At 41.0% G+C, this 26967-nt stretch overlaps 1 protein-coding gene across 1 annotated transcript in view; it reads left to right on the forward strand.

Moving 5' to 3' along the window:
• ADGRV1 (adhesion G protein-coupled receptor V1) overlaps positions 1–26967 on the forward strand; it is a 387995-nt gene that overhangs the window by 89632 nt on the left and 271396 nt on the right. Inside the window, exons 49-65 of the mRNA XM_058656191.1 lie at positions 2790–3054; positions 3706–3828; positions 8556–8778; positions 9071–9275; positions 10159–10305; positions 11369–11624; positions 12411–12613; positions 13680–13847; positions 14311–14493; positions 15538–15717; positions 18278–18439; positions 19071–19188; positions 21703–21826; positions 22663–22801; positions 22946–23131; positions 23347–23579; positions 25925–26073. Of these exons, the coding sequence (XP_058512174.1) occupies positions 2790–3054; positions 3706–3828; positions 8556–8778; positions 9071–9275; positions 10159–10305; positions 11369–11624; positions 12411–12613; positions 13680–13847; positions 14311–14493; positions 15538–15717; positions 18278–18439; positions 19071–19188; positions 21703–21826; positions 22663–22801; positions 22946–23131; positions 23347–23579; positions 25925–26073 (3064 nt within the window). The remainder of the gene's footprint in view (positions 1–2789; positions 3055–3705; positions 3829–8555; positions 8779–9070; positions 9276–10158; positions 10306–11368; positions 11625–12410; positions 12614–13679; positions 13848–14310; positions 14494–15537; positions 15718–18277; positions 18440–19070; positions 19189–21702; positions 21827–22662; positions 22802–22945; positions 23132–23346; positions 23580–25924; positions 26074–26967) is intronic.

A 26967-nucleotide genomic window follows, 5' to 3' on the forward strand; every position in this document is an offset into this window, starting at 1 on the left:
CTAGTATTGGATTGGCTCAGCTCCAGCCATTGTGGTCACTTGGGGAGTGAATCAGTAGATGGAAGATCTTTGTGTCTGTCCTCCTCTCTGTATATCTGACTATCCAATAAAAATAAATCTTTAAAAAAAAACCTGGCTTACAACATGGTCACAACTCCATTGTGTTAAGGATGGAGGAAGTCTTTTTTATAAAAGCCAGTCCTCTCATATAGATACTCCTCCTGCCTTCATAAGCCTGGATGTTTCTTTCAATTTCAGTCACTTTGTTGCCCACCTTAAGCACGAATCTCTTCCAAATTGCATCTCTTGTTTGTTTCATGTCTACTCTCCACTCCACAAGTTTATCTTGAAAGAATTCATCTAGCTGTTTTTATTGTTTTTTGAAAAATATTGCTTCTTTGAAACATAGAGATTTGGAAAGAGTCGGAAGTCTCCCCTTGGCTTGTTGACTGAATACCCATAAGAGCTGAGCGGAGCCAGGATAGTCGACCAGAACTCAATCAGGTCTCCTCTGAGTGGCAGGGCCCAGCTACGTGAGGCATCTGCTGTCGCACCTGAGGGTGCACATGAGCACAAAGCTGGAATAGGGAGCAGAACTGGGACTTCAGTCCAGGCGCGGTGATAGCAGATGGGGTATCCCAAAGTGGCATTTTTGGATGCTAAGTTCCTTTACCTAACTTGTCTGTATTTTCCCAAACTTGGAAATGGACACTCAACTACCAGACCCAATGGGTGTTTTTCTGTCATTATCATGTATTACATGCCATCAGCAGGTGACAGTCATGGCACTTGAAATTTAAATCATGTCTCTCTTGGTTTCTGAGATACTATTCAAATACTTCTGTCTCTTGACCTTTTTAATCTCTTGTCATTTCCTCCACCCTTTGCTGAATTTAGATATCTTAGAATTCACGTTCAGACCGCATTTCCTGTTTTTTAAAATTCCAGGTTATTTCATCAATCCTGTGGTTTTAAATGTTAGCTTGAAATGTCTTTCAAATCATAACTATACCACTTCCAAGTTTACCTGTACACTTGCTTATTGATCTGTCCACTTCAGTGCTTTTCTCTAGTTATGTATTTGCAAGAGTGAGCAAACTGGCTCACACGTGCTGGTACATTTCCTCCCTGCCCCTGTTCCAACCCCCTCCCCCACCCTCCGCTTTAAATCTTGACAATTAGCAGGGCTGGTCTAGGGTCAAAGTTGTGAATCAGAGGCTCAGTTCAGATCTCCCAGGTGGGTTGCAGGGGAACAACTGTTGAGCCGTCACTGTTGCCTCCCAGGGTGTACATCGACAGGACTCTGGAGTTAAGAGCAGGAACTTAAACCTGTGTCTACTGTGATATAAGAAACGGGTATCTTCACTGCTAAGCTAAATGCCTGTTTCAGCTATATCACTTGTCCTGAATTAAACATCTCATTCTGCAAAACTTCTGGCTTGATATTTGCTTTTTTTTTTCTTAGGAAATATCAACCCTAGAAACGCCACTGCTTCTGAAACCATTCTGGGGTGCATGTTACTGGATTACTCTGCTTTCTTCCTGTGCATGTAGCCTGTCACTGGTTCAGATGATGCGTTGCAAGAGCATCTTGAGCATATGCCTTTATCTCTGTCTTCGCTGCTCCTTTCCTGATCCAGGCCCCATTGTTTCTCACTCACATGTTGGTGTAACCTGCCAGCTGGGTTCCAAACTTTCTTACAGACCTGCTTAGGTCTGTTCTTAGTTGAGTTCCTGGAGTAACCATTTAAAACTACAAATTTGCTCATGTTACTCGTCATTTTAAAACCATCCATTTTCTTTCAGTTGTACTTAGAATAAATCATAAGGTATCATAATTCAGCCTGGATTCTTTCCTAATTTGCATGCGATAGCTCTAACTTCTACCTGTGATCCTGTATAAGGATCCTGTTTGGATGATAGGTTATATGGCCATGTTAACGAGAGGAACCTTGTAATGTTAGCTCTCCGGTCTTAATATTTTTCATTAAACACTTCCAGCTTCCTTTCAGTTGTATCATATAAGAGCATGGCAAATTATTTTTTCTTAGAAACCTTGACACATAGGTTTTCTGGACTTGACGTTCATATCGATGAATCTCCTATCACAATATCCTGATTGTCTTCATCTATTTCAATTTATAGTCAACCAATTTCTGATGATTTTGTTTGCCTTTTACTAATAGTTTATAATGCCTACGAAGATAGGAAGCAGTGTTTCTAGGGATCCCTTCTAAGGCTTGCCTTGCATTCCTAGTTTTTGAATGAACACAGAGGATTGTTTGTGAAATTATGTAAAAAGAAACAGTGAATCTGGATTTTTTAAATGCAGAAGATATGCCCTAAACCTTATACATGTTGCCACTTTGGGACAAAGATGGTTTAGGTGTGTTTGTGGTGCTGGAGCAGCTGGTAATGTTACTGCAGATCCAGATCCAGAAATTACTAACTTTTCCGCCTGTAATGTAATTCTCTCCAGTTTGAGCCCCTCTGCTGTCACTAACTCCGATTGAGGTGTGCATTGGATACTAGTTTCTTTGATAACTTTACTTGCTTTCATTCTTCACCTGTGTGCTTATGGGTGCACATACACACCCATGCCCTCATGCATATGCACAGGCATGCAGATACCATGAGGAGGACTGCAGAGGTTATCTGTTGGGTGTTTGCTCATTTGACAGTATCCTCCAGGGAAATAATCCAGGGAGAGTGACCTGATGACTTTGGTAAAAGTCTCAGGTGCTGACTTCTTGGTCACAGAGAGCTGTTTATTGGAATATTCCCTGCAGGTCTTCAGATGGGACGGAGGAAGCTTTGTGTGGCATGAGAAACTCCCTGTCCGAGGTGTGCTGACCATGGCACTGTTCAGCAGGGCAGGCTCTGTGTTTTTAGCCATCTCCCAGACACACCCCAGGCTGCCTTCCCTTTTGTTCAAATGGTCTGGGAACAGCTTTCTGAGCTTGCAAGAGGTGCCGGTCCTTGGGGCAACACAGATGGAGGCTTTGTCTTCAGGAAATGATGTCTACCTCATTTTTGCCAAAAACGTGTTTCCAGGTGAGAAGATAATGGTGTCTGTGATGTCTGTGTGCTCTACCAAAACTAGCTGGAATGTATGCTACATGATTTTTTCACTTAGATATTCTTGCAGGAATCCTAACAGATCTGTAGAATGTTTTTGAGGGTAGATGGTGAGTTCTGAATTTAGAAAAGAAAAATTAAGGATTATCACCATGATCTTGTGGTCAAGTGAACTACGACTTTTAAGTTTTATTAAAATTGCAGAGGAAGAATTAAGTGAAAGGTTCTACAGAGATCACATAATTAAAACATGGAGCTATTTGAGGTGTCATGAGTAATTTACAGTATTGATAGGATTTAACAGTTGGTAAGACTGCTTCCAAATGTCTTTTAAAATGTGAATGTTTTCTTTTGCTCAGTGGAACTTTGAGAGAAGCTTCCAGCAGTCCTACAGGACAGGCTTTCTGTCATGACTCTTTGCTGAATATCTGAGCATGATTAGTGGCTGGCACATAGACACTTCATGTGCAATAAGATTTTGGAAGTGCTTTCCACTTGTGTTTTGTTCAAATAAAGAATGTCAAATTTTTTCTTCAGATCTAACAGTCCTATTGGTTGGACTATGTGATTTTGCCTTTTTTTTCAAAACCTTTGCTTCAGATATTCATTTTTATTCCATGATTGTAGGAGAGCAGAATTCAGTGGATATTTTCATCTGGGAGACAGGACACTCTGCTTTCAGATATTTTCAGTCCCTGGATTTTGGTTTTGTTAACAAGATCCATTCCTTCACCCCAGCTTCAGGAATAGGTAAGGACCTCTCATTGCTAATCAGTCCTGAAGTGAATATGGAAAGGCACAGCAATTTTGATCTTGCTGAATTCGGGGTGCTCTCATGATGCCAGATACCGGGAAATTTGAAATCAGGATACTGATCATGTATACAATGTTAGTTAGTGTAGCTACCACGCTGTACGTGAGTTCTCCTTAAGTTCTACATGTTAGAACTGAATGTTTCTGTTCTTTCAACAGTTTCCCTTTTTCTGCACCTGCTCCTTGCCCCTGGAAGCCACTATTCTATCTTGCATTCTATGAGTTACTCAGCCTTTCTATGCTTTAGTTGTGGATCGAGCATCCCTAATGCAAAAATCTGAAACATGAATTCTAAGATGCTCTAAAATACAAAACTTTCTGTGCACTGATGTCTTGGAAGTGGAAAATTTTATGTTGTAGAACTTGATATTATGCACAGTATTAACATTGTATTGAGTTGCCTTCAGGCTATGCATATAAGGTGTATGTGAAACAAATGAATTTATATGTGCTTGGGTCTTAGCTCTAAGATCTCTATGTATGGAAATATTCACAAAATGAAACAATCCTTGAATTATTCTGATCCCAAGCATGTTGGGTATGGGGTAATCTCTGTCAGTGAGGTAGTACAGTATCCATCTTTCTGTGCCTGTTACCGGTCGTGTAAAATTCTGTATACTCATGGGAGAACGAGAGGAAAAAAGACAACAATACCTTGTGATGAAAGCAGTCTTGGCCTCACAGATCCTCAGATGGTGTGGGTGTCAGGAACTTTTGCAAGGGGGTTCATGACCATATTCTGAGCACTATTACAGTTCAGATATCCTTAAAGGTAGGTGATACACTTATCTCCAGTGTATTGACTATTCTGGAAGAAATGCTTCACAACTGCCTAGGCAAGAGTTACAGAAGTCTCTGCACTGGCTTGTAAGTTTAACAGTACAGATTCAACAGGCCTTGGTGATGTCAGCTGTGGGAACAAAGCTCTCATGCCTGGACCGGTGGGAGGGAAATGGCATAGAGCTTAGGAGGAGAAACAGAAGGGGTACCTCTGCTGCGGGTGGGGAGGAGCTTATTTCCAGGCATCTTTAGATGATGCTGAGGCACGTGTCACTTGGCGTGGACTGGTTTCCCATGTTTCCTACTTCTGTGTTCAGCTGCATGTCTGCACCATGCTCTCCCAGCCGGGGACCACCTCTCATCTGGTCTACCTCCACTCTGGCTGCACTTTGCATGTATCTGTTCTCCACCTCTCATTAAATGACCTCTCACGGGTATCGTGATGGGAAATAGTTCTGATGTCACCTTATTACTTACAGCTTGAGCACTTATTCATTCAACACTTGATTGAACAAATTGTGAGTTCTGTAATATGTCTACTTTTGTAATTTTGTGTCCTTATTAATGTGGCTTCAGGTTATACCTGAAGCAGACTGCTTATTGGAGTCACTTATTCAAAATAGTTGCCTAATAAGTCTTGTTAAGCTTAATGAGTGTTGCCTGAATGGGTCATTAATTAACACTATAGAATTCCACTTAGAGCTTTAAAAATATACAACGGTTCTCTTTTCTAAAAGAATTCATGAATTTCTGCTTGCTAAGAGACCCCTTGTACAGTCTCTTTATTTCCTTCACTTTTGTGATTTGAGTTTGTAGAAGGCTGAAACATTCGTAGGTAATTATTTAGAATGGCTTATTGTAGATCCCCTCAAAGTTCATACATATTATGCATTAAACATTAAACATTTTCTTATTTTGAATGTGCCAAATGTTTTATTAAAGAACTATGTGGAGGCCATGACTATGAAACTCGCTTGTTTGCTTTGGTTAGTGATTTGACAGATTATTGGGTAGTGATTGAATTATTTATACAAAAGAGGAAGACTGAATATGACAAATGTAAGAACAAATTTATCAGGCCCGGTGCAATAGTGTAGTAGTTAAGGTCCTTGCCTTTAATGTGTCGGGACCCCGTATGGGCACTGGTTCTAATCTTGATGGCCCTGCTTCCCATCCAGCTCCCTGCCAGTGGCCTGGGAAAGCAGTCGAGGACGGCCCAAAGCCTTGGGACCATGCACCCATGTGGGAGACCTGGAAGAGGCTCCTGGCTTCGGGTTGGCTCAGCTTCAGCCGTTGTGGCCACTTGGGAGTAAACCATAGGTTGGAAGATCTTTCTGTCTCTCCTCTCTATATCTGACTTTGTAATAAAAATAAATAAATCTTAAAAAAAACCAAATTTATCTCTTCCCCATTTCTCTTCTCTCCTTTTATAGTCACTTTTTAAAAAAAATTCTGACCATCATAGTCTTGCCTGGAAAAGCAAGAGTAAGTGAAAAAATCAGGTGTTACTTGAATACCAATTACAGACCTGGAAGGAGAGACAAGGAAATCTATGCCCTGACTCCCTCCCCTACGGCTGCAACGACCTGAGCTGGGCTTAGCTAGAGCCAGGAGCCAGAAGCTTCACTTGGGTCTCACGTGTGAATGGCAGGGGATCAAACACTGGATCAGCTTCCATTGCTTTTCCTGGGTTAGTCGTAGGAAGCCGAATCAGAATGGAGCAACTGGGGCATGAACTGGTGCCTGTATAGGATGCCAGCACTGCAGGCAGCAGCCTCAGCTACACCACAATGCAAGTCTCCCTAGAGAAGCTGAACGTGTAGCAGGAAACAGATGTTCTATATTACATGAATAATTTTGTACCACTATGCAATAATCAATGGAAGGGATTAATTGCCATGAACTATTGGGATAAAATACTGTAACATACAGTGGATAATACTTGATCTGGACTGACATGGCAATTTCCTAAGAATCGTAGGATGTGCAGAAGTTAATGAGACAAGGAGCTGAGCACAGACAGGTTCTAGATGGAGAACAGCAAGTGCAGAGGTCAGATGGTGACCATCAGCTTTTAGGAAAGGGTCGGGAAAAGTGGTTAAGTCACAGGCAGTGAAGGAATGTGGTACGGGGAATAATCCAATGTCATCAGACACACCGTTAAAGGATTATAGTGTTAAAAGCATTGGGAGTCCGTTTTATGAGATGATGATGACCTGGGTAAAGAGATGGGAATGGGAGACGAGCTGTGCTTCAGACCAGAGACAGGTGATGGAGGAGCTTGGAAAATGGTAGTTGATGAAGTGTAAAATTGGAGAAGATAACGTTCATATTGTGTCTCCTGAAAATCCGTATGAGATTTCTGATCAGTTGTTGGGGTAGGAAAAGGAGAAGTCAAGGATGAGTCCCATTTCCTGCCTTTAGTGGATAAATCAAAGTTCTGTAACTCTTCTGGTAAGCACCTGGGGGAAGATCTGGTTTCTTGGGATACAGGAATGTTAACAATTGAGGCGCAAAGCCGTTTTAGGAGGGGTGTGTAGAGAAATCTTCAGTACCTTAGTGAGGAGTAATCTTTGTGTCCTACCTAGTAAGGTATATGTGAGTCCAAGCTGACTGTTCCCTGTCTGATTCTAAGCTTTCCTTATTGGTCTCTGTCTATCTAATCTAATTTTAATTTTTTTTGGAGGGGGACACCAGAGTAAGAAAGCTCCTCTCCAGAGTCCCGAAGGAAGTTTACTGCTTTCTGAGGACAGCTTAGGGCTCCCAGCTATTGTTCCGATGACATTAGATCCTGTGAGAAAGGATCTGGGCATCTTCCATCCCATGTGGGAGATCTGAAATGGAGTGGATGACCTCAGCGTTCTTGGCCTATGAGGGCAGTCCCATTCCCAGTGGTTTCCTTGTCAGTTGGGATATAGCCCTTGGTGCCCATACTGATAGTCTTACGTGAGGATCCGGGAGTCTCCAGGGCTGGGATCATGGACTAAAATTTAAAGAAGCTTTTTCTTTCATGGTTCCACATGTCATTTCAATCAATTTTTTGGTATCTTTATGTTGCAATGTGTTCCTCTAAGTCGGGCATTTGTGCATAGTTTTCTGTGGTTGGTTGCTTTTTTCCCTGATATACCAAATCTAAAGATAGTTTCATATTACATACAGCACACCTTCATAATTTCTGTAGATAAAAATGTGTGCTATTTCTTTGAACTCTGAAAAACAGGGTTCTCTGATTCAGAAAGTGTTGGCAGAATGTGCTGCAAGCAATCCTACATTTGCTAATAATCTTTGGTATAACTCGATACCTTGAAGAATTTATTAAGTGAAAATAGTTAACATGATGAATTCTGTTTCTGCTTCATATTCAAAAGTGCCCAATGGAAGGAAGCAGTCACCTAGATATTGAAGATCAAGGCTGTGGATTGCTAGCTATGCTCTGCAATTACAAACGTGGGAGCTCTAAATAGCAACATATGAAGTTGTATACTGACGTATCTCATGTGTGTAAGGTTAAGATTGTAATGTTTATGCTATGGGTAACTACACCAACTGAATTCATATGGGCTTCGACTGGAAAAATACAAAAATTAGTGTTAGAGCACAGGTGTGTTTTACCTTAATATCCTATGTTTTCAATAAATACCCAGATTAATACAAAGATTACAGAATCACTTTTACAGGTCAGAGGCTTCTCTTATGAAACACATGTTCAGTGTCCTGTCAAGCTGGATTGCTCATTTGCTATTTCAGAAGTTAAATCATACTTAGTTACTTCAGAAATGAACACACAAGGTTGAAAGCCAGACATGTTTTGCCTTGGCAGCATTTAGGAAGTATATTTACTGACCGTTTGTTACTTGTTACGGATGTCTTGTTCTTCCCTGCAGTTCACGTACTTCTCCTGGGCCAGGATGCTTCTGCTCTGTATGGCTGGGATTCAGAGCTGAACCAGTTCTCTTGGGCCCTGGAAGCCCCTGCAGCTCAATATGCAGCTTCTGTCACAGTGAAATCCCTTAATTCCAGCAAGAACTTAATTGCTGTTGTGGGAGCTGCCGGCACACATCTCTATGAGCTGGCCTATGTCTCCAGCCATTCTGACTTCGTTCCTAGGTAGGCTCAACAATTTGTGCTAAGTGTCTGTTTTCCATAACTTTGTAAGTAAGGCAACTCATTTAGAAGTCTTTATTCAGTGACTGAAAATACACAAAATATAAGAACTGTTTATTGGCCAGAAACCTGGTTATTACCCATGCTGCCAAGATACTCCGTAGAATATATTAAAATGCTGTTTTAAATTGTTGTATGATTCTTCCAAATCTTGGTTATTAGCTAAAAAGTTCTGTGCTAATCTGTGTATATATCCTAAGCTTGTTTTACTCACTGTAAATATTTCTTATGCTAGTTCAGGTGAACTTGTATTTGAACCTGGTGACAGAGAAGCTATGATAGCAGTCAATATCCTTGATGATGTGGTTCCAGAGGAAGAAGAATCCTTCAAAGTTCAACTTAAAAACCCCAGAGGAGGAGCAGAGATTGGTGTCAATGGTTATGTGAAAATAACTATTCTTTCTAATGATGGTGCCTATGGAGTTGTTGCATTCGCTCAGGTACCTGTAGTTACAGGAATCTCACAAGTCAAAGCAATGTGCATTGTGCATGTGTCAGCTGCCATTGGCATTCTTTGAGTCATACCTTGAGTACTTGAATCTCTCTTCCTTCCGTTTTCTCAGTTACTGTCATTTTCAGGTGAACTCCACTGATGATTTGCAATTTACAAACTCCTGTGCTGGACTCTGTGGCACAACTTGTCCTAATATCAGTTTTTGTACTTAAGTGATTTAATTTTAAATCATATCAGTTTAGTTGTCCTTTAAAAATTTCTTTGCAAGTTAGGATGGTGCAGATGCATTCTGTCTGTTTCCCAAATGCCTGCAACAACTACAGCTGGGTCAGGCCAGAGCCAGGCACTGCGAACTTCAGCCAGGTTTTCCATGTGAGTGGCAGGGGTCCAAGGTCTAGGTCATTACCTGTTATTCTCCAAGAAAGCAGTAAGCAGAAACTGGGTTGGAAGCAGAGCAATGAGGGCTGAAATTTGTGCTTGGGTCTTGGGTGGTGTTAGTATGCAAGCTGTGACTTAAGCAGCAGGTGGAAGATTTCATGTTCCTCTTTATCAGTATCCCTTTTTGTCACTCTTTCATATAAATAATAATAAATTTAGTTAGAAAGAAATGATGTACATTTTATGCTCCCTTAGAAAGAGAAATAAAATTGAAACTAATTTTACAATACTTACATTTCCTTTTAAGTTAGTAATTTGCTTATTTAAGCATGCACGTTTGAAAATAAAATGTTGGCTATCCTGTTTCTTAACTCCTGTTTTTCCATTTACTGTATCTTGTTGCCTAGTACTGTGAAGTTGGCAGATGCATAACAAAATGATATATTTCACTAACTTCAAGGTATGTCTGGTCACTTCTGTGTATTTTTCAGAATTCACTGTACAAACAAGTAGAAGAAATGGAACAAGATAACCTGGTAACCTTGAGTGTTGAGCGCTTAAAAGGCACATACGGCCGTGTAACTGTGGCATGGGAAGCCGATGGAAGTGTTGGTGATATTTTTCCTACTTCAGGAGTGGTATGTAATATAGACAGTTACTGGAGAGGGTTCAGTATGGTTACTGTGGGACCACACCCTTTGCTATGATGATGTTTTCAGTCTCATCACATCAGTGCTACATTCCTAGAGAGAGATGACAATGTAACAATGGTTTTGCTGTGGTTACTGTGCTTTTTCTCCTTGGAAAGCAAGATTATCTGTAAAAACTCATCGCTTTGGAAGTTCAGTAGATTGTGGATGTGTTCCAGCCTCATCAGGAGGATGGAGTGGATCAAACTGGTCATGGAAAGGTGGTTGAACTGTGTCCAGAGGTTTACAAGGGAGATGAGTCTGCTAGGAAGTGAGGAGGGCAGGAACATGGAGAAGCAGAAGTTGGTCCATGCATAACTATGACTGAGGTTGATGTGAGAAGGCTGTGCACGAGAGCTGGCCTTGTGAACTTGCTCCATGTAGGACTGAGCCCCTGCCGTCTCCGTGTTAGTGGTCCTTGCCCTGAAGCTGCCCTGTGAGTGTAGCATGTGCAGGAGAGGCTTTGCTGTGGCTGAGGGTGATTGCAAGGGGGAAATGTGGGAGCAGCAGGAGAGTGGATGCAGTCCCACAAAGGACTCGGGCCTACATGGGAGACCCAGAAGAAGTTCCTGCTCGAGATGGGTTGAGCTCGGGGTTTTAAAGCCGTCTGGGGAGTGAACCAGCAGACAAATGATCTTTCTTTCTGTCTCATCTTCTCTGTAAATCTGCCTTTCCAATAAAAGTAAAATTTAAAGAAAATGTTGGGTGCTACCTGTTACTTTCTGTAGTTCTTTATATGTGGACACTAACGCCAAGGATACCAAGGGGACGAGTTACTTCGTATTGTAATGAAGAGTGGGCTGTGGCGATTGGACGACATGATTTACTTTTGTTTTTTCCTAAGGAGCTTGGACTTTGAATATGAAATGCAGCTCACTTACTGATAGAATCATGCTATGTTGTTTAACATCCGTTTTTCAGTGATGGCACATTAGCAAAGTCAAGTTGTTTGAAATTTTTGACTGCATCTGATTGCAAGATAGGTGGAAATGATGTTTCTTTCCTATTTTAGATTTCCTTTGCTGAAGGGCAGGCGCTGTGTGCGATTACCCTAACTGTTCTTGCTGATAACATCCCAGAGTTGTCAGAGACTGTGAGCATAACTCTCACCCACATCAGCACAGAAGGAATTGAAGAGCCATCAAGAGTCGCTACCATTGATCAGAAAAGGAGCAAGTCTGTGCTAACCATTCTGCCCAGTGACTCACCCCACGGCTTGGTGGGCTGGCATGCTGAGTCTCTCTTTGTGAGGGTAGTAGAACCCAGAGGTAAGTTCCGTTAACTATTCAGGCATTAGAAGTTTCCCTAGATAATTTAATTGTAATAACTACAGGAAATATAAATTCTTTTATGCTTTTTCAGCTTGAAAGGCTTTAATGTTTCCTGTTATTAGATTTCATGATCATGCTATCATTTAACAAAGCCCTTAGAAAAAAACTCATGAAAGGCTGGTGTGCCATAATATTAATTTCAAGTCACCGCATCAGAGGAGACTAGTTTCATTTTATTTTCCTTTTTGTCCTTTCTTTGTCCTGCACCTCTACATTTCAAATAAAATCTTTTTAAAAATTGCTACCCTGCAAAATTTGTGTACTTACTTGAAAGACAGTGTCAGGGAGATGAGCCGAGGCACTTCTGGTGACTTTCCACATGCCTGCAATAGCCAAGGCTGGGAAGCCAGGAACCAGGAACTTCTTGCAGGTCTCCCATGTGAGTACAGGGATTCAAGTACTTGGGTGCATTCACAGGGAGATAGATCAGGAAGTGGAGCAACCTGGATTTGAATCGGTGCTCTTGTTGGACACTAGTACTGCATGTGCTGGCTTTACCCCCTATGCCGCACCATTACGCCCCAACCAGTAACTCAGAGTAGGTAGCCAAAGCTTATGGCATGCACGCTAGGAGGTGGCACTGGAGAATAGCAGAACTGGAATAGAAGCCACAAATGCATCCTGGGTCAGAACAACTGGTGAGGACAGAAGTCTCCCTAGGAGTGTACATCATCTTAGGCCTCTTTGCCTGACGAAAGCTTACTGGAGACTTCTATCTCACAGAGAACATTAGCATCCTTCAGTTACATATTGTTCGAGACAGAGGACTGTTCGGAGACATTGCTGTTCACTTGGTAGCGAAGCCCAATTCCTTGCTGCATGTTAATAATCAAGCTACTGAGAATGAAGATTATGTGCTGCGAGAGGCCGTGGTAATCATCGGAGAAAACGTAAAGGAAGCTCACGCTGAAGTTGCCATTTTGCCGGTGAGTCTTACACTCCCGAGTGCAATGTGATATGGGAGATGCTTTTCACGGTGAAGTGGTGATGCTCTTATGCTTAAAAATGGTTTTCCAAAGGATGCTGTGTGGCCTTTTAAAGTCTGCTAATTGTTTGCATATACTTTTATGCTGGAATAGTGCTTAAATGAATTATGTGTCTGATTGGATCTACTGATACGTTGATAGGTTAGCTGATTTAAACTGAATGGAAAACCCAGATCATTGTTTTTAAGTTACTGTTTTAAAAGGATGCACTTCTCATCTCATTGTGTAATTGAATCAGGATTTGTGTTAAGGTGGTTTGATCTGATTTCATTTGTATCTGTGCCTGTATTATAGAATTGTGTCTCTATGTATTTGGAGAGAACATGTGGATGTATCTGTATTGATACACAAGAAACAAAGTGGCAATGTTATTAGTGTTACCAGTATTTGCTAACAAATGTATATTATGTACTGAAATGAAAAATAGCCAGAGCACTCTATAATATCTTTAGTCTAGTAATGGTTTTCAGTAGTACTAGCCAGTGATGTCGGGTAGAGAGGGCAGTGTGGGTACGGCGTAACAAAGTTGTTTCAGTTTAATGTTCTTTTACATTTTGAATTTAAAAATGTAACTTTTCGAGTTTTTGTTGCTTATCAAAAAATAAACATTCTTTAAAACTTAAGTTTAACACTGAGTTGCATTTACATTACAATTCTAGAATCCTCAGCTTTAAATTATCAATGCAGCATTGATTAGTTTCTCCTAAATTTGGGGCAATGAGTATAAATAGGAAAAATATACTCAATAAGCCATCCTTAAAGTTTGGGATTGATTTCATAAAAAAATGATCTTACTGTCTGATTTACTTAGACATCATCATTATTGACTATCCTGTAGATCTCAAATTAATGGGAACACATAAATATGATGTGGGATCTTTGTTAGAGTGGCTCATTTTTGCAGAAAGTTAGTTCTTTACTGGAGAGACCATGTTTCCAGTGAAAATGGAGCATCTTCCTAACTGTGAATACCCTCTGTTTCCCTCTGCCCTCCTTGCCGTCCCAGGATGACATTCCTGAGCTGGAGGAAGGATTCACTGTCACCATCAGGGAGGTGACCCTGGGTCACTCTGACTTCTCTGCAGGACAGCCCAGTGTGCAGGGGCCTGGGCTACAAGTTGCTGAGCTACTGATTGAAGAAAATGATGACCCCAGGGGAATTTTTATGTTTGCTGTGAGTAGAGTGACATGACCTTCTGCATAGTTAGAGCTATTTGCAGGCTTCTCTTGCTGATTTTGCTGTTTGGGAAGGTAATTGGCTCTGCTTGTAGAACATTTGTAAATGGCTAAGTAGCCACATTGATCTTATAAACTAAGTTTAGTTCTATTTGAGGCAGACCAAAAGATTAAGCCAGTTTATTTACATTAAATATAAATTTTGAAGAGCTATCACATAAATAGTAATTATAATTTTGAAGGCGCTGAGAAAGGTCTCAAATGTTCATGGAAAATGCATACCTTGATAAAAAAAACTGCATGGCTTTCAACATTTTTTTGCAGCTGAATAAACATATCTTGTTTGATTTTCCCTGAGATTTTTGAAGTCCCTATCATTAAAGAAACGCAAGTAGAAACAGTTGACACTGTTTACTTCAGTGAGTTCTGTTGTGTCTTGCCTTTCAACTTGTACTTTACAGGATGCTGGTGGAGTTATTACTGCTTATGAGGTGCCGCCTCCCTTGAATATTCTTCAAGTTCCTGTTGTCCGGCACGCTGGAAACTTTGGGGCAGTCAGTGTTTATTGGAAAGCAACAGCAGATGGTGTTGGCCTGGAAGATTTTAAGCCATCTCATGGGATTCTTGAATTTGCAGAAGGACAGGTATGCTAGCCATGTACACACTAGCATTTTCTGGTTCTAGCCCAGACGATTGTCAGTCATCCACCAAGGGAGGGGAGGGTAAGTAGCTTAGGTGTTTTTTTTGTTATTGTTTTTAATTAAGCAAAAACAAAAATGTGATTTTCATTGAAGCAACCTTTCTCTTTCAATTGCCTTTTCTGCTCTTGGTTCTCCACATGAAGTCTCGTCACTTGAGCCTCTCAGTACCAGCTTGCTTCTTAAAATTCACATTCCACAGGGAAGGTTTCCTTGACTGTCTGGTGTGGTGTGGACCTTTTAAGAGGCTCCCATTTTAGCACTTAATTTTAGTCAAGTTTCTGCCTGAGTGTGGCAGCCGTATTTCTCACTGTTAAGCTTAAGGTATAAGGTGCATTTAGGTAGAAAAATTTCATTTTCTCAAATATCAGAGTCCTGGAATTTCCATTTGTGATACACAATATTTTAAATGTAGTGCTAAATCTGGGATATTTCTATACCCTGTAGTGACATTCCAAAGCTAGACCAGATTTATTTATACTTTTATCAACAGTTTAGGTATAGACCCTGACAAATGAACTAAATTCTCGTAAGCATCTTAAGAATAGCAAATTTGGGTTTTCTTCCCGACTTTAACCCTCTACATGAAGAGTGTTTTAGACCACTCTAATCTATTTTAACTGAAGAAAACAAAGATCGTAGTTACGGTTCTATTTTATATTGTGTAATAATGTGAGTCAGTGTACCATGTTAAGTTTGTGAAATAGGTGTTAGAACCTGCAAGGCATTTGAATTTTTCCTTCAAGAATCCATTCTCTTATCTTTACATACTACTAAATCTCATTACTTATATAATTTCATTTATTTCCAAAATACTGGATTTAAAAGTATCCAACTTTAAAAGTCATGTGTGTTGCTAATATTAGTTTTAACAACTGAAAAATCTTTTAGAATATCTGATTTTCAACTAGAAAATTACAAGTCAAACTTGTGATGTCATTGTTTCCTTCCCCATCTGCCTCCCTCACCCCTTCTTTTCTCCCTTTGTAGGTGATTGCAAAAATAGAACTTGCCATCATAGATGATGCTGAATTTGAACTCACAGAAACGTTCAATGTTTCGTTAGTCAGTGTAACTGGAGGCGGCCGGCTTGGTGATGATGTGGTATTAACTGTTGTAATTCCACAAAATGATTCTCCATTTGGAATATTTGGCTTTGAAGAAGAGAGAGTAAGTTGAAGATACCAGGGGAATATGTGTTCCTGAGCTAATTTTCCGTGTAGTGTTCAGTGCGACTCTTTGTTCAATGTTTTCTTCACTGAGCAGTCTCCTCTGAGGGTCTTTGGGGTTGGTTGTGGACGCTGAGTGCCATCTTCCCACCTGCACCCATAGCAGGACTCTAGAGCTCTCGACACCAAGCAGTTACTAAGGGGAAGCAATTCCTGTTAGTTAGGCGAAAGTAGTCCAATAATTCTGTGCCCACAGCTTCTCTGTGTGCCCTACTGCTAGACCACCACGTTGGCCCCAAGGCAGGATGCACAGTGGGTCTGGCTGTGGCATCCCAGCACAGGTTAGCAGTTAGGGTTCTGCTTCATCCACTGGTTTAATCTTTGCAGAGCTGAGGTTGAGTAGGACCCCAATGTCATCCTCCACTCATGTCTCCCCTTCCTGAGATTTCGTTGGTTGTTTACTTCAAAGTCCAATTATTACTGCTTTACCCACTGTGGCACAAATAAAGTGGCGTGATCAGTCAGGACAATTAAATGCTTACATAGCTGGGTTTGGTAACCACTACCATATTATAAAGCACCACGGAGTCTTAATGACTAATCCATGATTTTTTCTTTACAATTTACTTTGAAAGGAACTCCCAAGAAGAAAGTATCATAAAAACTTTTAATTTCTATATGCCCAGTGACCTTTCTGTCACTGTTCTTTTCACTTAGTTATATAGATAACAATGCAACATATATCCTAGTTCATAATAAACCAATTGCTGTCACACCCATTGTCTTTTTTGCCCTATGTATTCAAAGCTAAACCTACATCAGAGCTGCGGCTTCTCAGATGCTCCAGTGTTTAATAATAGAGCCTGATAGTGATTATTCCATCACTGAAATCACAAATTCATAAGAATGTTTCCGAGGTTAGCTTGCCGAATTTAGAGAAGATGTTTTGGGCTTAGTGTTCAAATCTGTAACCGCTGACACAAGAATAGTTTTGTTTTTCTCTTGATCACACTTTTGACTGGAGCATTGGACAATGTTTTTATCAGTTTATCCTATCGTTAGGGAAACTAAAGAGTTCCATTAGTATTGTATGTGTTTGCTCCTTTATGTAACTGCCTTCATGAATGTCAGGGCTCCAAATCTAGTTGATGCACTCTTGTCTGAGATATAAAAGCTTAGAGTAATAGCTTTGAACTTCTCATTTGTCTTGGAGTCTAACACTAAGAGCCCTGCTCTGTCACTCCTCACAGTCCTGGTTTATGCAGCATGGGCAGATTGGTGTGTGTAAGGATACTAGACACTAAGTGGTTGTCATTTGCTGTGGACTGTCAGTGGCACTGGCAGTAGCTTCTTGCCCAGTCCCTTAAGGCTGATTCTCTTATACCTGTCAGTCTTACTGCAAGGCTCCTGACAACATGGGTTTGTCCTTTAACACTTCATGTAACTAAGATGTATTACGCTTTACACATGGTAGGTGTACACATGGAAATGTGCTTGAGAAACATGTTTTGATTCTATATATGAAACATTTCACAAGGTAGTTTATAATGGAATTTTTTCTTGAGAAATAGGTTTGGTCTCCAAGGTGTAGTAGGAAGAATGCTGAGTATGAAGGCCAAAATACCTGAATTAAGTTCTAAACTCCTTGTCTCCAAGTGTTTGTATATGTAAACCTCAAAAATTTGTGGCAAAATGGAAATTGGAAGATAAGTTTGAGTGTTAAAAATTTGGAAATAGTTTTTTGAAGTATGCCTTTGCCATTACCTTGAGGATCCCCAGGTTTCTGTGATGTTTAAATAGACAAAGTAGGTGCAAGAACTGAAGCAATAGCTCAGTAAACCATGGTTGTCTTCACATAGCTCTTTAATGCAAAGGAATCTTGTCGGAATGCAAAAGATGTGCAAAGCATTGTTACAGCTTGTATTTCCATGACAGATGCTATGAGCTCAATTTGAACTTCAATAGAATCTTGTAATTCTTATGGACCAGTAAACAGTAAAAGGTTTTTTAAACTTGAAGACACTTAAGTTGTTAAAACCTCAGATAATTCAGAAGACAGTTGAGGTCTGCATTGTGTAGGGAGCTTGATAGTTACAACCAAGAATTCCTTAGAAGCAGTTCCTTTATGGAAGTGCTGACGTCTTGTTCACACAAGGGTGCTATACCAGCGATCCACGCCGGCTCTTTGGTTCGCCTGTTCTGCAGCTGGCAAGCCAGGCACCTGACTTCCTCCATCAGGAGGCACTGCTCTCACATAGATCCTGGGGGTCCTCTCTTCAATGATTCTGGGAAAAGAGGGAATGGGGAAGATCCTCTGGATGCTCATGGCACACTGGGAGCAGGCTCTATCCTCCTGTTTCTGTTGGTCAGAATTCAGCCACATGATCTACCTAATGGTTAGTGACAAGTGACTGAGTGGCTAGGAAGGAATGGAAGAAGGATTTGTTGAAACATTAGCTTTTTGTCCCATGTTCGTGATGTAGTAAAGGAGAGTTCTTAAACACTGCCATCATGTAAATGTAAGAAAGATTGCGTTTGTTCTTGTCTTTTCTTTATTTCAGGTAATGGTGGATGAGTCCCTGCTGTCTGCCTCTGACTCCCATGTGACCCTGACAGTTGTCCGGTCTCCAGGAGGAACAGGAGCTGTCCGACTTCAGTGGGCCCTGGAGGAGAAAGCGAGAGGCAGCCTCAGCCCTTGGAATGGGACTCTGCACTTTGATGTGGTACAGTCAACACCGAAACTGCTGTTCTTTTTGTCTCCCGTTTGTGTCTGGTTTTCTTTCATGTAATTTCAGTAATGACTTCATATGATGGTATTCAATGTGTGTGGAATATTTTTAAAATCCACGTGTGTATTGGGGGAAAAATCATACCTACACTCAGAAAACCATAGGTTTCTGAAATTAGGGTTCTTCTTCTATTTTTTTTTTTTACTCAAACTAAGCCTGCCTCTCACCATCAAAACTGCCTTGCTTAACATTTCCTGTCCTGATTGGTGCAAACTCAGACATCCATCTTTTAACCTTAGTACCATACATTCTATCCCACTGAATTGCTAAACTGAAGACCTCTGTGTACATCATTTGGCTCTCTATAAAATCCTGGGCAAAGTGTTCATAATTCCCAGGAAATGTGAGGGTTCTCTTCAAGTTTAAAACTTTCCCATTGTAAACCTACATGAGATCTGTGATCAGATCAGATTTTTAGGTCATTTTCCCCAGAATATAACTCGTGATTCCAGGTGACCAGAAGAGCAAACTTAGGAAATGCTCATAGCAGAAACTACCCTGCTACTAGGAACAACCGGAAGTTGGCTTGGATCCGAGCGTGAATTGTTTCTTTCATTTTGTGTAGGCCGAGTCCCAGAAGACCATTGTTTTGCATTCCATTCAAGACAAGGTGCTAGAAGAGGACAGGCGCTTCACCGTTCAGCTGACACCGCTCGACGAGGTGGAAATCTCTCCAGTGAAAGGTAAGAGAAACATGTGCTTCTAGAAATGAGGAAATCAGCAAAATGTTGTCAGACTCAATAGTGGCAAACCTAGGCAATGGTAGTTTTCCTTATTTCTAAAATGTTTGCTAAAACACACCATTTTCCACCTGCATTATTGGTAAAGGATTTAACAAATAATGATTAAAGGTCATAGGTAAGAGTGTATGCTGCTTAGGGTGCGTGTGTGTTTAAAGATGTTAGGTTGGTCAGATGCCTGTGTCCCGTAGTAGAGTTCTGGGGTTCAACTCCCAGCCCTGGTTTCTGATTCCACATAATGCAGAGCCTGGGAGGCAGCATTGATAGCTCTAATACTTGGCTTCTTGTTACGGGAACTGGATTTATTGCCAGGCTCTGGCTTCAGCCTCAGCCTGGCTGATGAGTCAGTTGGGGAATGGACCAGTAGCAGGGAGCCTGCTCTTGTTATCTTAACCTTTCTGTCTGCTTCTCTAATTAATTACAATAATACAGTAATAAATTATGGAAATAAATTATAACAAATAAATCTGCACATTATGTATTTTTAAAGATTTTGTTGTTGTTGTTGTTGTTTAAAGGTAGTGTTACAGAGAAGTGATAGAGCAGTCTCTAATACACTGGTTCACTCCACAAATGGTAGCAATGACTGGAGCAGGGCCAATCCAAAATCAGGAGCTGGGAGCTTCCTTCGGCTTTCCCAGATGGGTGTAGGGGCCCAAGGACTGGACCGTTGGCTGCTGCTTTCCCAGCCATATTAGCAGGAACAGGAAGTGAAGCAGCCAGGACATGAACTGGTGCCCTGTGTGATGCAGGTATGGGCTTAGTGTATTACACCAAGGTGCCAGCCCCAATTGTAACAACATTTAGCCTGTGAAAGCTGTTTCACGGTCCAACAGTAGGAGTGGTTAAATGTGACAGAAGAGTATACAGCTGGGGCCTAGCGCAGTGGCCTAGTGGCTAAAGTCCTCACCTTGAACGTGCTGGGATCCCACATGGGTGCCGGTTCTAATCTCGGCAGCTCCACTTCCCATCCAGCTCCCTGCTTGTGGCCTGGGAAAGCAGTCGAGGAGAGCCCAAAGCCTTGGGACTCTGCACCCATGTGGAAGACCTGGAAGAAGTTCCTGGCTCCTGGCTTCAGATTGGCATAGCATCGGCTGTTGCAGTCACTTGGGGAGTGAATCATAGGATAGAAGATCTTTCTTACTGTCTCTCCTCCTCTCTGTATATCTGGCTTTCCAATAAAAATAAATAAATCTTTTAAAAAAAGACTATATAGCCAATCAAAATGATGCAGTGAAAAAATCTTGAATTATGTAGAAAATAAGATCATGTGACTGCATGGATAATTTCAATGTCATTAAAGCAACGTTCACAATATTGTCAGTGTAATCACATTTTTATCAGAAGTCTGTTTGATCTGAATTTTAAATGGCTTATTTGAAATAGTAGTAGTGCTCTGATGCTTGTAGTTTTGAAACATAATGATCATAAAGCATTATTTTACAACTTGATATTGCAAGATTACAATCTGTAATGCCTACTTTCATCTGAAAGTACTACCTGCAAACTTTAATATTTCAGGAAAACTGTTCTTGCAACTCCTTTACTTATGATCTAGACTTCTCTTGGATCTTCAAAGGAAAGATTAATGGTTCTAAAATGGTTTTATTGTGTTATTAACAGTGATAACTTAAACTTCCTAGAAACTGGCATGAAAGCTGGCTTATTTTTGTCTTGTTTTGCCATCAAAAACTCCTTTTCTGTAAAAGTTGGCAGTTTAGATTAAATTGAGTTTCATAGCCAAGAAATTGGTCCAATTGTAGAGTGTCACTTCATGTATTCAGGAGAATTGTCTTTTGGCATGTTTACCCAGAGTCCTGGGCACCAAGCCTGTCAGCGAATCATCTCATTGAACCATAGTCATCTCTGACTTTTGAGTTAACTCAGCAATCTGTCATGTTGCAGTGATGGGTTAATTAGCAGGTAAACACCTGAACCCATGAATGAGAACATATTAGTGATCAACATAAGTTTTTTTTTAAAAACCAATATAAAACATTTTTTTTTTGTTTGAGATTGCAAATGACAAACCGCTTGGCTTCATCAACCCATTCTATTTTGTATATATAGTAAGCCAATCCATTGTTTAAAAAAAAACCAAAAACACCAAAGTGTAGATCTGGAAGCGGTTTTCAAGTTACCAGCTAAACTATAATCCAGGTGCTTCATTAGTTGATGTAATTTTTATTATCACTTGGGTAGAAATATTTGGCATAGCTTTCTTAAATGCTTTTAGTCAGTTGGTAGAGATCAGAACATTATAAATTAAGAAGTGCCACCAAAATTGTTGCTTTTACCACAGAATTGCTGGATATAGCCAAACAGCCAATTGCTGTGAGTTGCAAAATGCTAACTGTTAAGGTAGTTAATGTGAGTAGTAGGGGGACATTTGCTTATATGGGAATAGAAAGTACATGGGTGTGCTCACTAAAAGTTACAATGTCATCTGTGACATAGGGAGTGCCTCAATCATCATCCAAGGAGAAAAGGGGGCAGCATCAGAAGTGGCGATCGCTGCGTCATCAAGGCACGTGCTCATTGGGGAGCCCTGTGCCAGGTACAATGGGACTGCCATCATCAGGTAAGGGCTGCCTGACTTTTCCTTGGCCTCTGTTAGGGGTGATGAAGTTGAATTTGAATATCTGCTCGAAATGCCTCAGTCTCAAGTCCCTATGTAGTCCCCATGCATTGTCAGTGACTATTTTACTAACATCCTGTGCATAAACGCTGCAAAGTGGAAATCCTGACCCGTGTCAAGGTCAGATTGTGATGTGCCTGACCTGGGTGATTGACAGAGCAGGCCAAGCAGGTGGTCCATGGAGTGAGGTTGGGCCACTCGCTCCCTGCCCTGTCCTGTCCTGTCACAGCACCACTGTGGGCATTGCTTAGAAATCCACCAGGGTCAAACATTTGGGTGCCTGGCTAAGTTGGCATGGATATGGGCAAATTCCTTTGTCCCACATGTTCTCAGAAGGAATAGCGCAGGAACTACCATTACAACAACTGGATTCAGCTTAGTGTATTTTTCTTGGTATTATCCTGGGGTAATGATTTCTTCGTTTCCATTTGCATGTTCTTGTATTTACTGATCTAGATCACTGGGCTCGGCAGTTCTTAAGTCCTGGAGTGTTCAGTGAGAAGTCTGTCAGGACTCACCTGCAGCCGTTTAAATGTCCCATGGTGGTGTTTTGTGTTTGAGAGTATTCCTGTCAAGACACACTTACTCCATCTCTGCCCTTCGGCATGTAGCCATCTTTGATTGACATGGTACTGTGGTGCTTTATAGTTGACAGATGAGGTTACTTAAAACTATAATCCTCTTGAAATAAGCGAGAATTGATAAGTTAAATGACACAGTAAATGTCTGAGAGCCTCCAGTAAAAATGTCCTGAACATGCATTTACATTAATACCATAGCCTGGTTCGTGGCCCAGGGATCTGGGGAGATGTCACTGTGTCTTGGAGGATATTACCACCATCCTTGGGGGAATTTACAGAAACATCAGGAAAACTGGCCATGCGGGATGGACAGTCGGCAGCTGTTGTAGTACTGCAGGTAACAGTGTTGGTTGTTGGTGTCTGTGCTCCGTGTGTGTGTGCACCTGGCGGTTGGGAAGAGGGTCACATGACAGGGTGGTGTTTACATGATAGGAATGTTTCATGGATTCTGCTGTTAATGACCCTTCTTGTCCTTGGCCAGGCTCTGAATGATGACATTCCTGAAGAAAAGTGCTTCTATGAGTTTCAGCTAGTGGACATCAGTGAGGGAGGAGTACTGAGCGCCACCGGCCGCACGGCAAATGTCACAATGGTGGCCAGTGACACTCCGTATGGCCTTTTCGCCTTTTCCCATGAACAGCTTCGCGTGGCAGAGGAAGCCCAGACGGTACAGTATGGAAGGGCAGCCGCTGCCCAGCATCTGTTTTTGACAAGTAACCTCATAAAGGTTGCAAATGATAACTTTGCCCCGGCAGCATGATTTTAGTGTGTAAATTTGTAATTTTCTATTTAATTTGGACATGTTGGCAAAGGAGCTCTTGGAAACAAGATGGTTGGGGAGAGTACACATACAGATCAAATAAGATGCTGCTTTTCACCTAGGTTAACATCACTGTCGTCCGATCTGGTGGCAGTTTTGGCCTGGTAAGACTCTGGTATGAGACCAGGAGTGGCACAGCGGAAGCAGGCTCGGACTTCGTACCTGTCGCTGGAGAGCTCCTATTTGAAGCCAGTGAGCTGGTGCGGAGTCTGCATGTTCAGATTCTCAATGATGACCATCCCGAGGGCCCCGAAGACTTCTCTCTGGCAATTACAAACGTGGAGCTCCAAGGAAGGTACCAGAGGAAAAGAAATTAGGAAGAAAGGACATGAGCGAGCTGGGGGAAGAAGCCATGTTGTGCAGAGAAAAATACCAACCTACAAAACAGCTCCCTCTCTCCTGCATCTCAGATCTGGGTGATGTTAGAACAGGTCATAGAAGGGAAATCCTGACAGACCTTGTTTTGGTGGTTGTTGCCATTTTCTAGCATATAATTTTTTTCCATGAAGCATGAGAGTAAGTGTTGCATTGCGTTAATTCACTCCCAACAGCCAGGGAATGAAGCATGGTGTGGATGCCCAGCAAACAGGGCCTTGCCCCATGCTTTGCTTCTATGGCAAGAAGTGCTTTGCCCCTGATTCTGCCCCCGTGAAGGGGCTGGAGCAAGAGATTGCTTTGTCTGGCATATCTGAAAGTTGTAGGTCTTATCTCCAGGTTACTGAGCAGATGCTTACTCAGTAGCACTTGGAAAGTAGGGAAGGGGAGGAAGGGGCCAATGTGGCACAACAAGTGAACTCCCACCTGTTGCGCCAACATCCACATGAGTCCTGGTTCCTCCAATCCTGATCCCTGATAATGCAGCTGGAAAAGCAACAGAAGGTGGTCCAAGTGTTTGGGCCTGCTTCACTTCTGCGGGAAATCCAACGTTCAGGCTCCTGGCATTGGCCATTTGGAGAATGAACCAGCAAATGGAAGATCTTTTTCTCTTTCTCATCTCTGTGTAAACCATGCTTTCCAAACTCATAAATCAATATGTAAGTACATTTTTTAAGTGGGGAAAAATGAGTCAAAGTTGCTTTGCCTTGCCAATGCACTATGCGTTATGTGCAGATCGCAGGTTATCCGTCATGAATCCCTTTCTTCCCCTGCTCTTGAGACACACTGGATTGACAAGGGTGGAAAGTACCTTTGCTTGCTTCTTGAACCCAAGATTGAGCCCATTTTGCAATGTGGATTACATACTTCTGGTACAGGGAAATGTTTCTACCTGTGTCATATAAATATCACACTTGCAAAACCTTTGAAATGAAACTGTTTCACTTGTCACTAAGGTAGAATGTATATCATTCCATCTGGGAAACACATATTGAAGGCTCATACTTTCTTCAGTGTTGAATTTCCTATAGAAGATTCCATGGGAATTAATTTGTTCACATTAGATATGTTAAAATTGGAAAAGATCAGTATTTAGAAGTTAAATGTTGGTCAAAGAGCACATTAAAAATGAATTAGGGATTGAAGATTTTGTCTTCCCCTGATATCCTTTAAAATTTTTAGTAGTTTCTATTCTGTGGAAAGAATTTTCTGCTTTTGGTTTTGAATTGTGGGAATTGGCTAACCTACAACCCCTCTTAGACTAATACCATTGCCCTGATTATTTAAAGATTTGGGTCTGTTGCCACTTTTGCTTTGTGTATAGTTTTATCACCAGCTTTCATCCTTTGCTCATAAGGTAGAAAAATATCAGTACCAGATAAATTGTTTGAAATTGAAGGAAGGATTAAAATGAACTAGTACTCTGGAAGCCAATACATAATTTGATGGAAATTACAACTGTTTAAACCAAGCCTTTGACAGAACTACCTCATTATACAAGTGAAATATCCTTCATATCAAATAACAGAGGCACTGATTGTAATTGGTTTCTACAGAACCTTAAATATAAAATATATTCCGATCTAGCAGTTTTTGATAATTTTTTCAAGACTGATTTGTTTGAAAGGTGGAATTAAATTGTCCATCTGCTGGTTCACTTCACAATTGGCTGCATCCAGCTTGGATTCATCTGGGTCTCCCATGTGGATAACAGCAGCCCAGTGCTGGGCCATCTGCTGTACTTACCCAGGCACATTAGCAGGGATCTGGAACAGCATTGAGGCAGCTAGGACTCGAACTATCACTCATACAGGATGCTGGTGTCACAAGCCGAGGCTTAACCTGTTGTGACACAATGGTTATATTTTTAAATGTTTTTTTTTTAATCTGGTTGGCTTGTTTGAAGTTTAATTAGTGACATGACATTGATCACTCTTGACGAGCCTCTTCTCACTCCAAAGCTATGTCCTGGGTTCTAGCTGGGGCCCTGTCTTTGAGGACACTGAGGTGTGTTTTGCCACAGCCTGCTCCCAACTTCTTCACAGTTGTGTCATCTTCACCTTGTTCACGTTGACTTTCACACTAACTTGAGTCTCATGCAGGCACCAATAATCATGGATAATATGGAGCTTTCAGAAAAGCTAGTGTGTATTGTTAAGGCTCTTTAACCATCTTGTAGTACTTAACTGCGTTCTAGGATCCAAGATTCAATTCATGCTGAACAAATGTGAATTTGTTGTGTTTTATTTTTTGTCACCTTACAAGGGGGTATGATTTCACCATTCGGGAAAATGGGCTCCAGATAGATCAACCTCCAGAAATAGGAAACGTTTCCACTCTTCGAATCACAATTATGAAAAACGATCATGCAGAGGGCATCATTGAATTTGACCCAAAGTATACTGCCTTTGAAGGTGAGTTCTGCTAGCTTACTGCTGGAGAAGTTTACAGCCAACTTCATTGACACCTGAAAACAACATGCAGTTTCAGTACACACACACATTTTTACTCACATGTTTTGAAAATACACTCTCCTTTGGGTGGTCCTGAACCCTTTTTCTTTGTGTCTAAACTAAATATCTAGGAATGAAGCCACGTAGAATTACATTTGTGGTTATTAAAATGCTTTCCTTTTATGTTTTATGAGAACTCTCCTCATTTCTATGATCAGTATCCTGTGTGGTTATTAATAGGCAGAATGTGACTAACTTCTAAGACAAATACTTGGCATTTTGTTACAGTTTATTGGCTGCATTAAAGTTTTTTGGCCTAGTCACTTTTAAAGTTGGTAAATTTATTCTTAATCTGTTAGGAGCTGGTTTATACTGATTGAGGGGTAAGTCACTATGTTTTGTGAACTTGAGTCTGTAACTAGTCCAAGTGGTGCTATAGTTGGGTAGCACGTGATACCTGAGACTTTGGATTTATCTGTATTCCCCGATTTCTGTTGGAATTACTATCCTTGGGAAATACTGACCAATGACTATAGTTAAAATGTATGTTGAGTACTGAATAGGCATAGCTAATATGAACTCAATTCATGAAATTTTAATAAGCAGAGCTTAAGTTTTTTTCTTTTAATTTTTAAAGTGAATCGAGTGTTGAAACATTCAGGTTCACAGGTTGATCTCATAGGAACTGAGAATGTAATAGTTGTATTTATGTCTGCACTTTAAAACATTCACATAGTATAAATAATGTAAGCCTCACATGTCTGCTTATTTTATGTTTCCACTAAATGTGTGGAGGTAAAACAGAATGCTTTCCTGTCACTTGCCATAGTTTGGGTGTTCTTGTGCCCATCTAGT

Source organism: Ochotona princeps, chromosome 28, assembly GCF_030435755.1.
Source record: "Ochotona princeps isolate mOchPri1 chromosome 28, mOchPri1.hap1, whole genome shotgun sequence".
NCBI lineage: Eukaryota > Metazoa > Chordata > Mammalia > Lagomorpha > Ochotonidae > Ochotona > Ochotona princeps.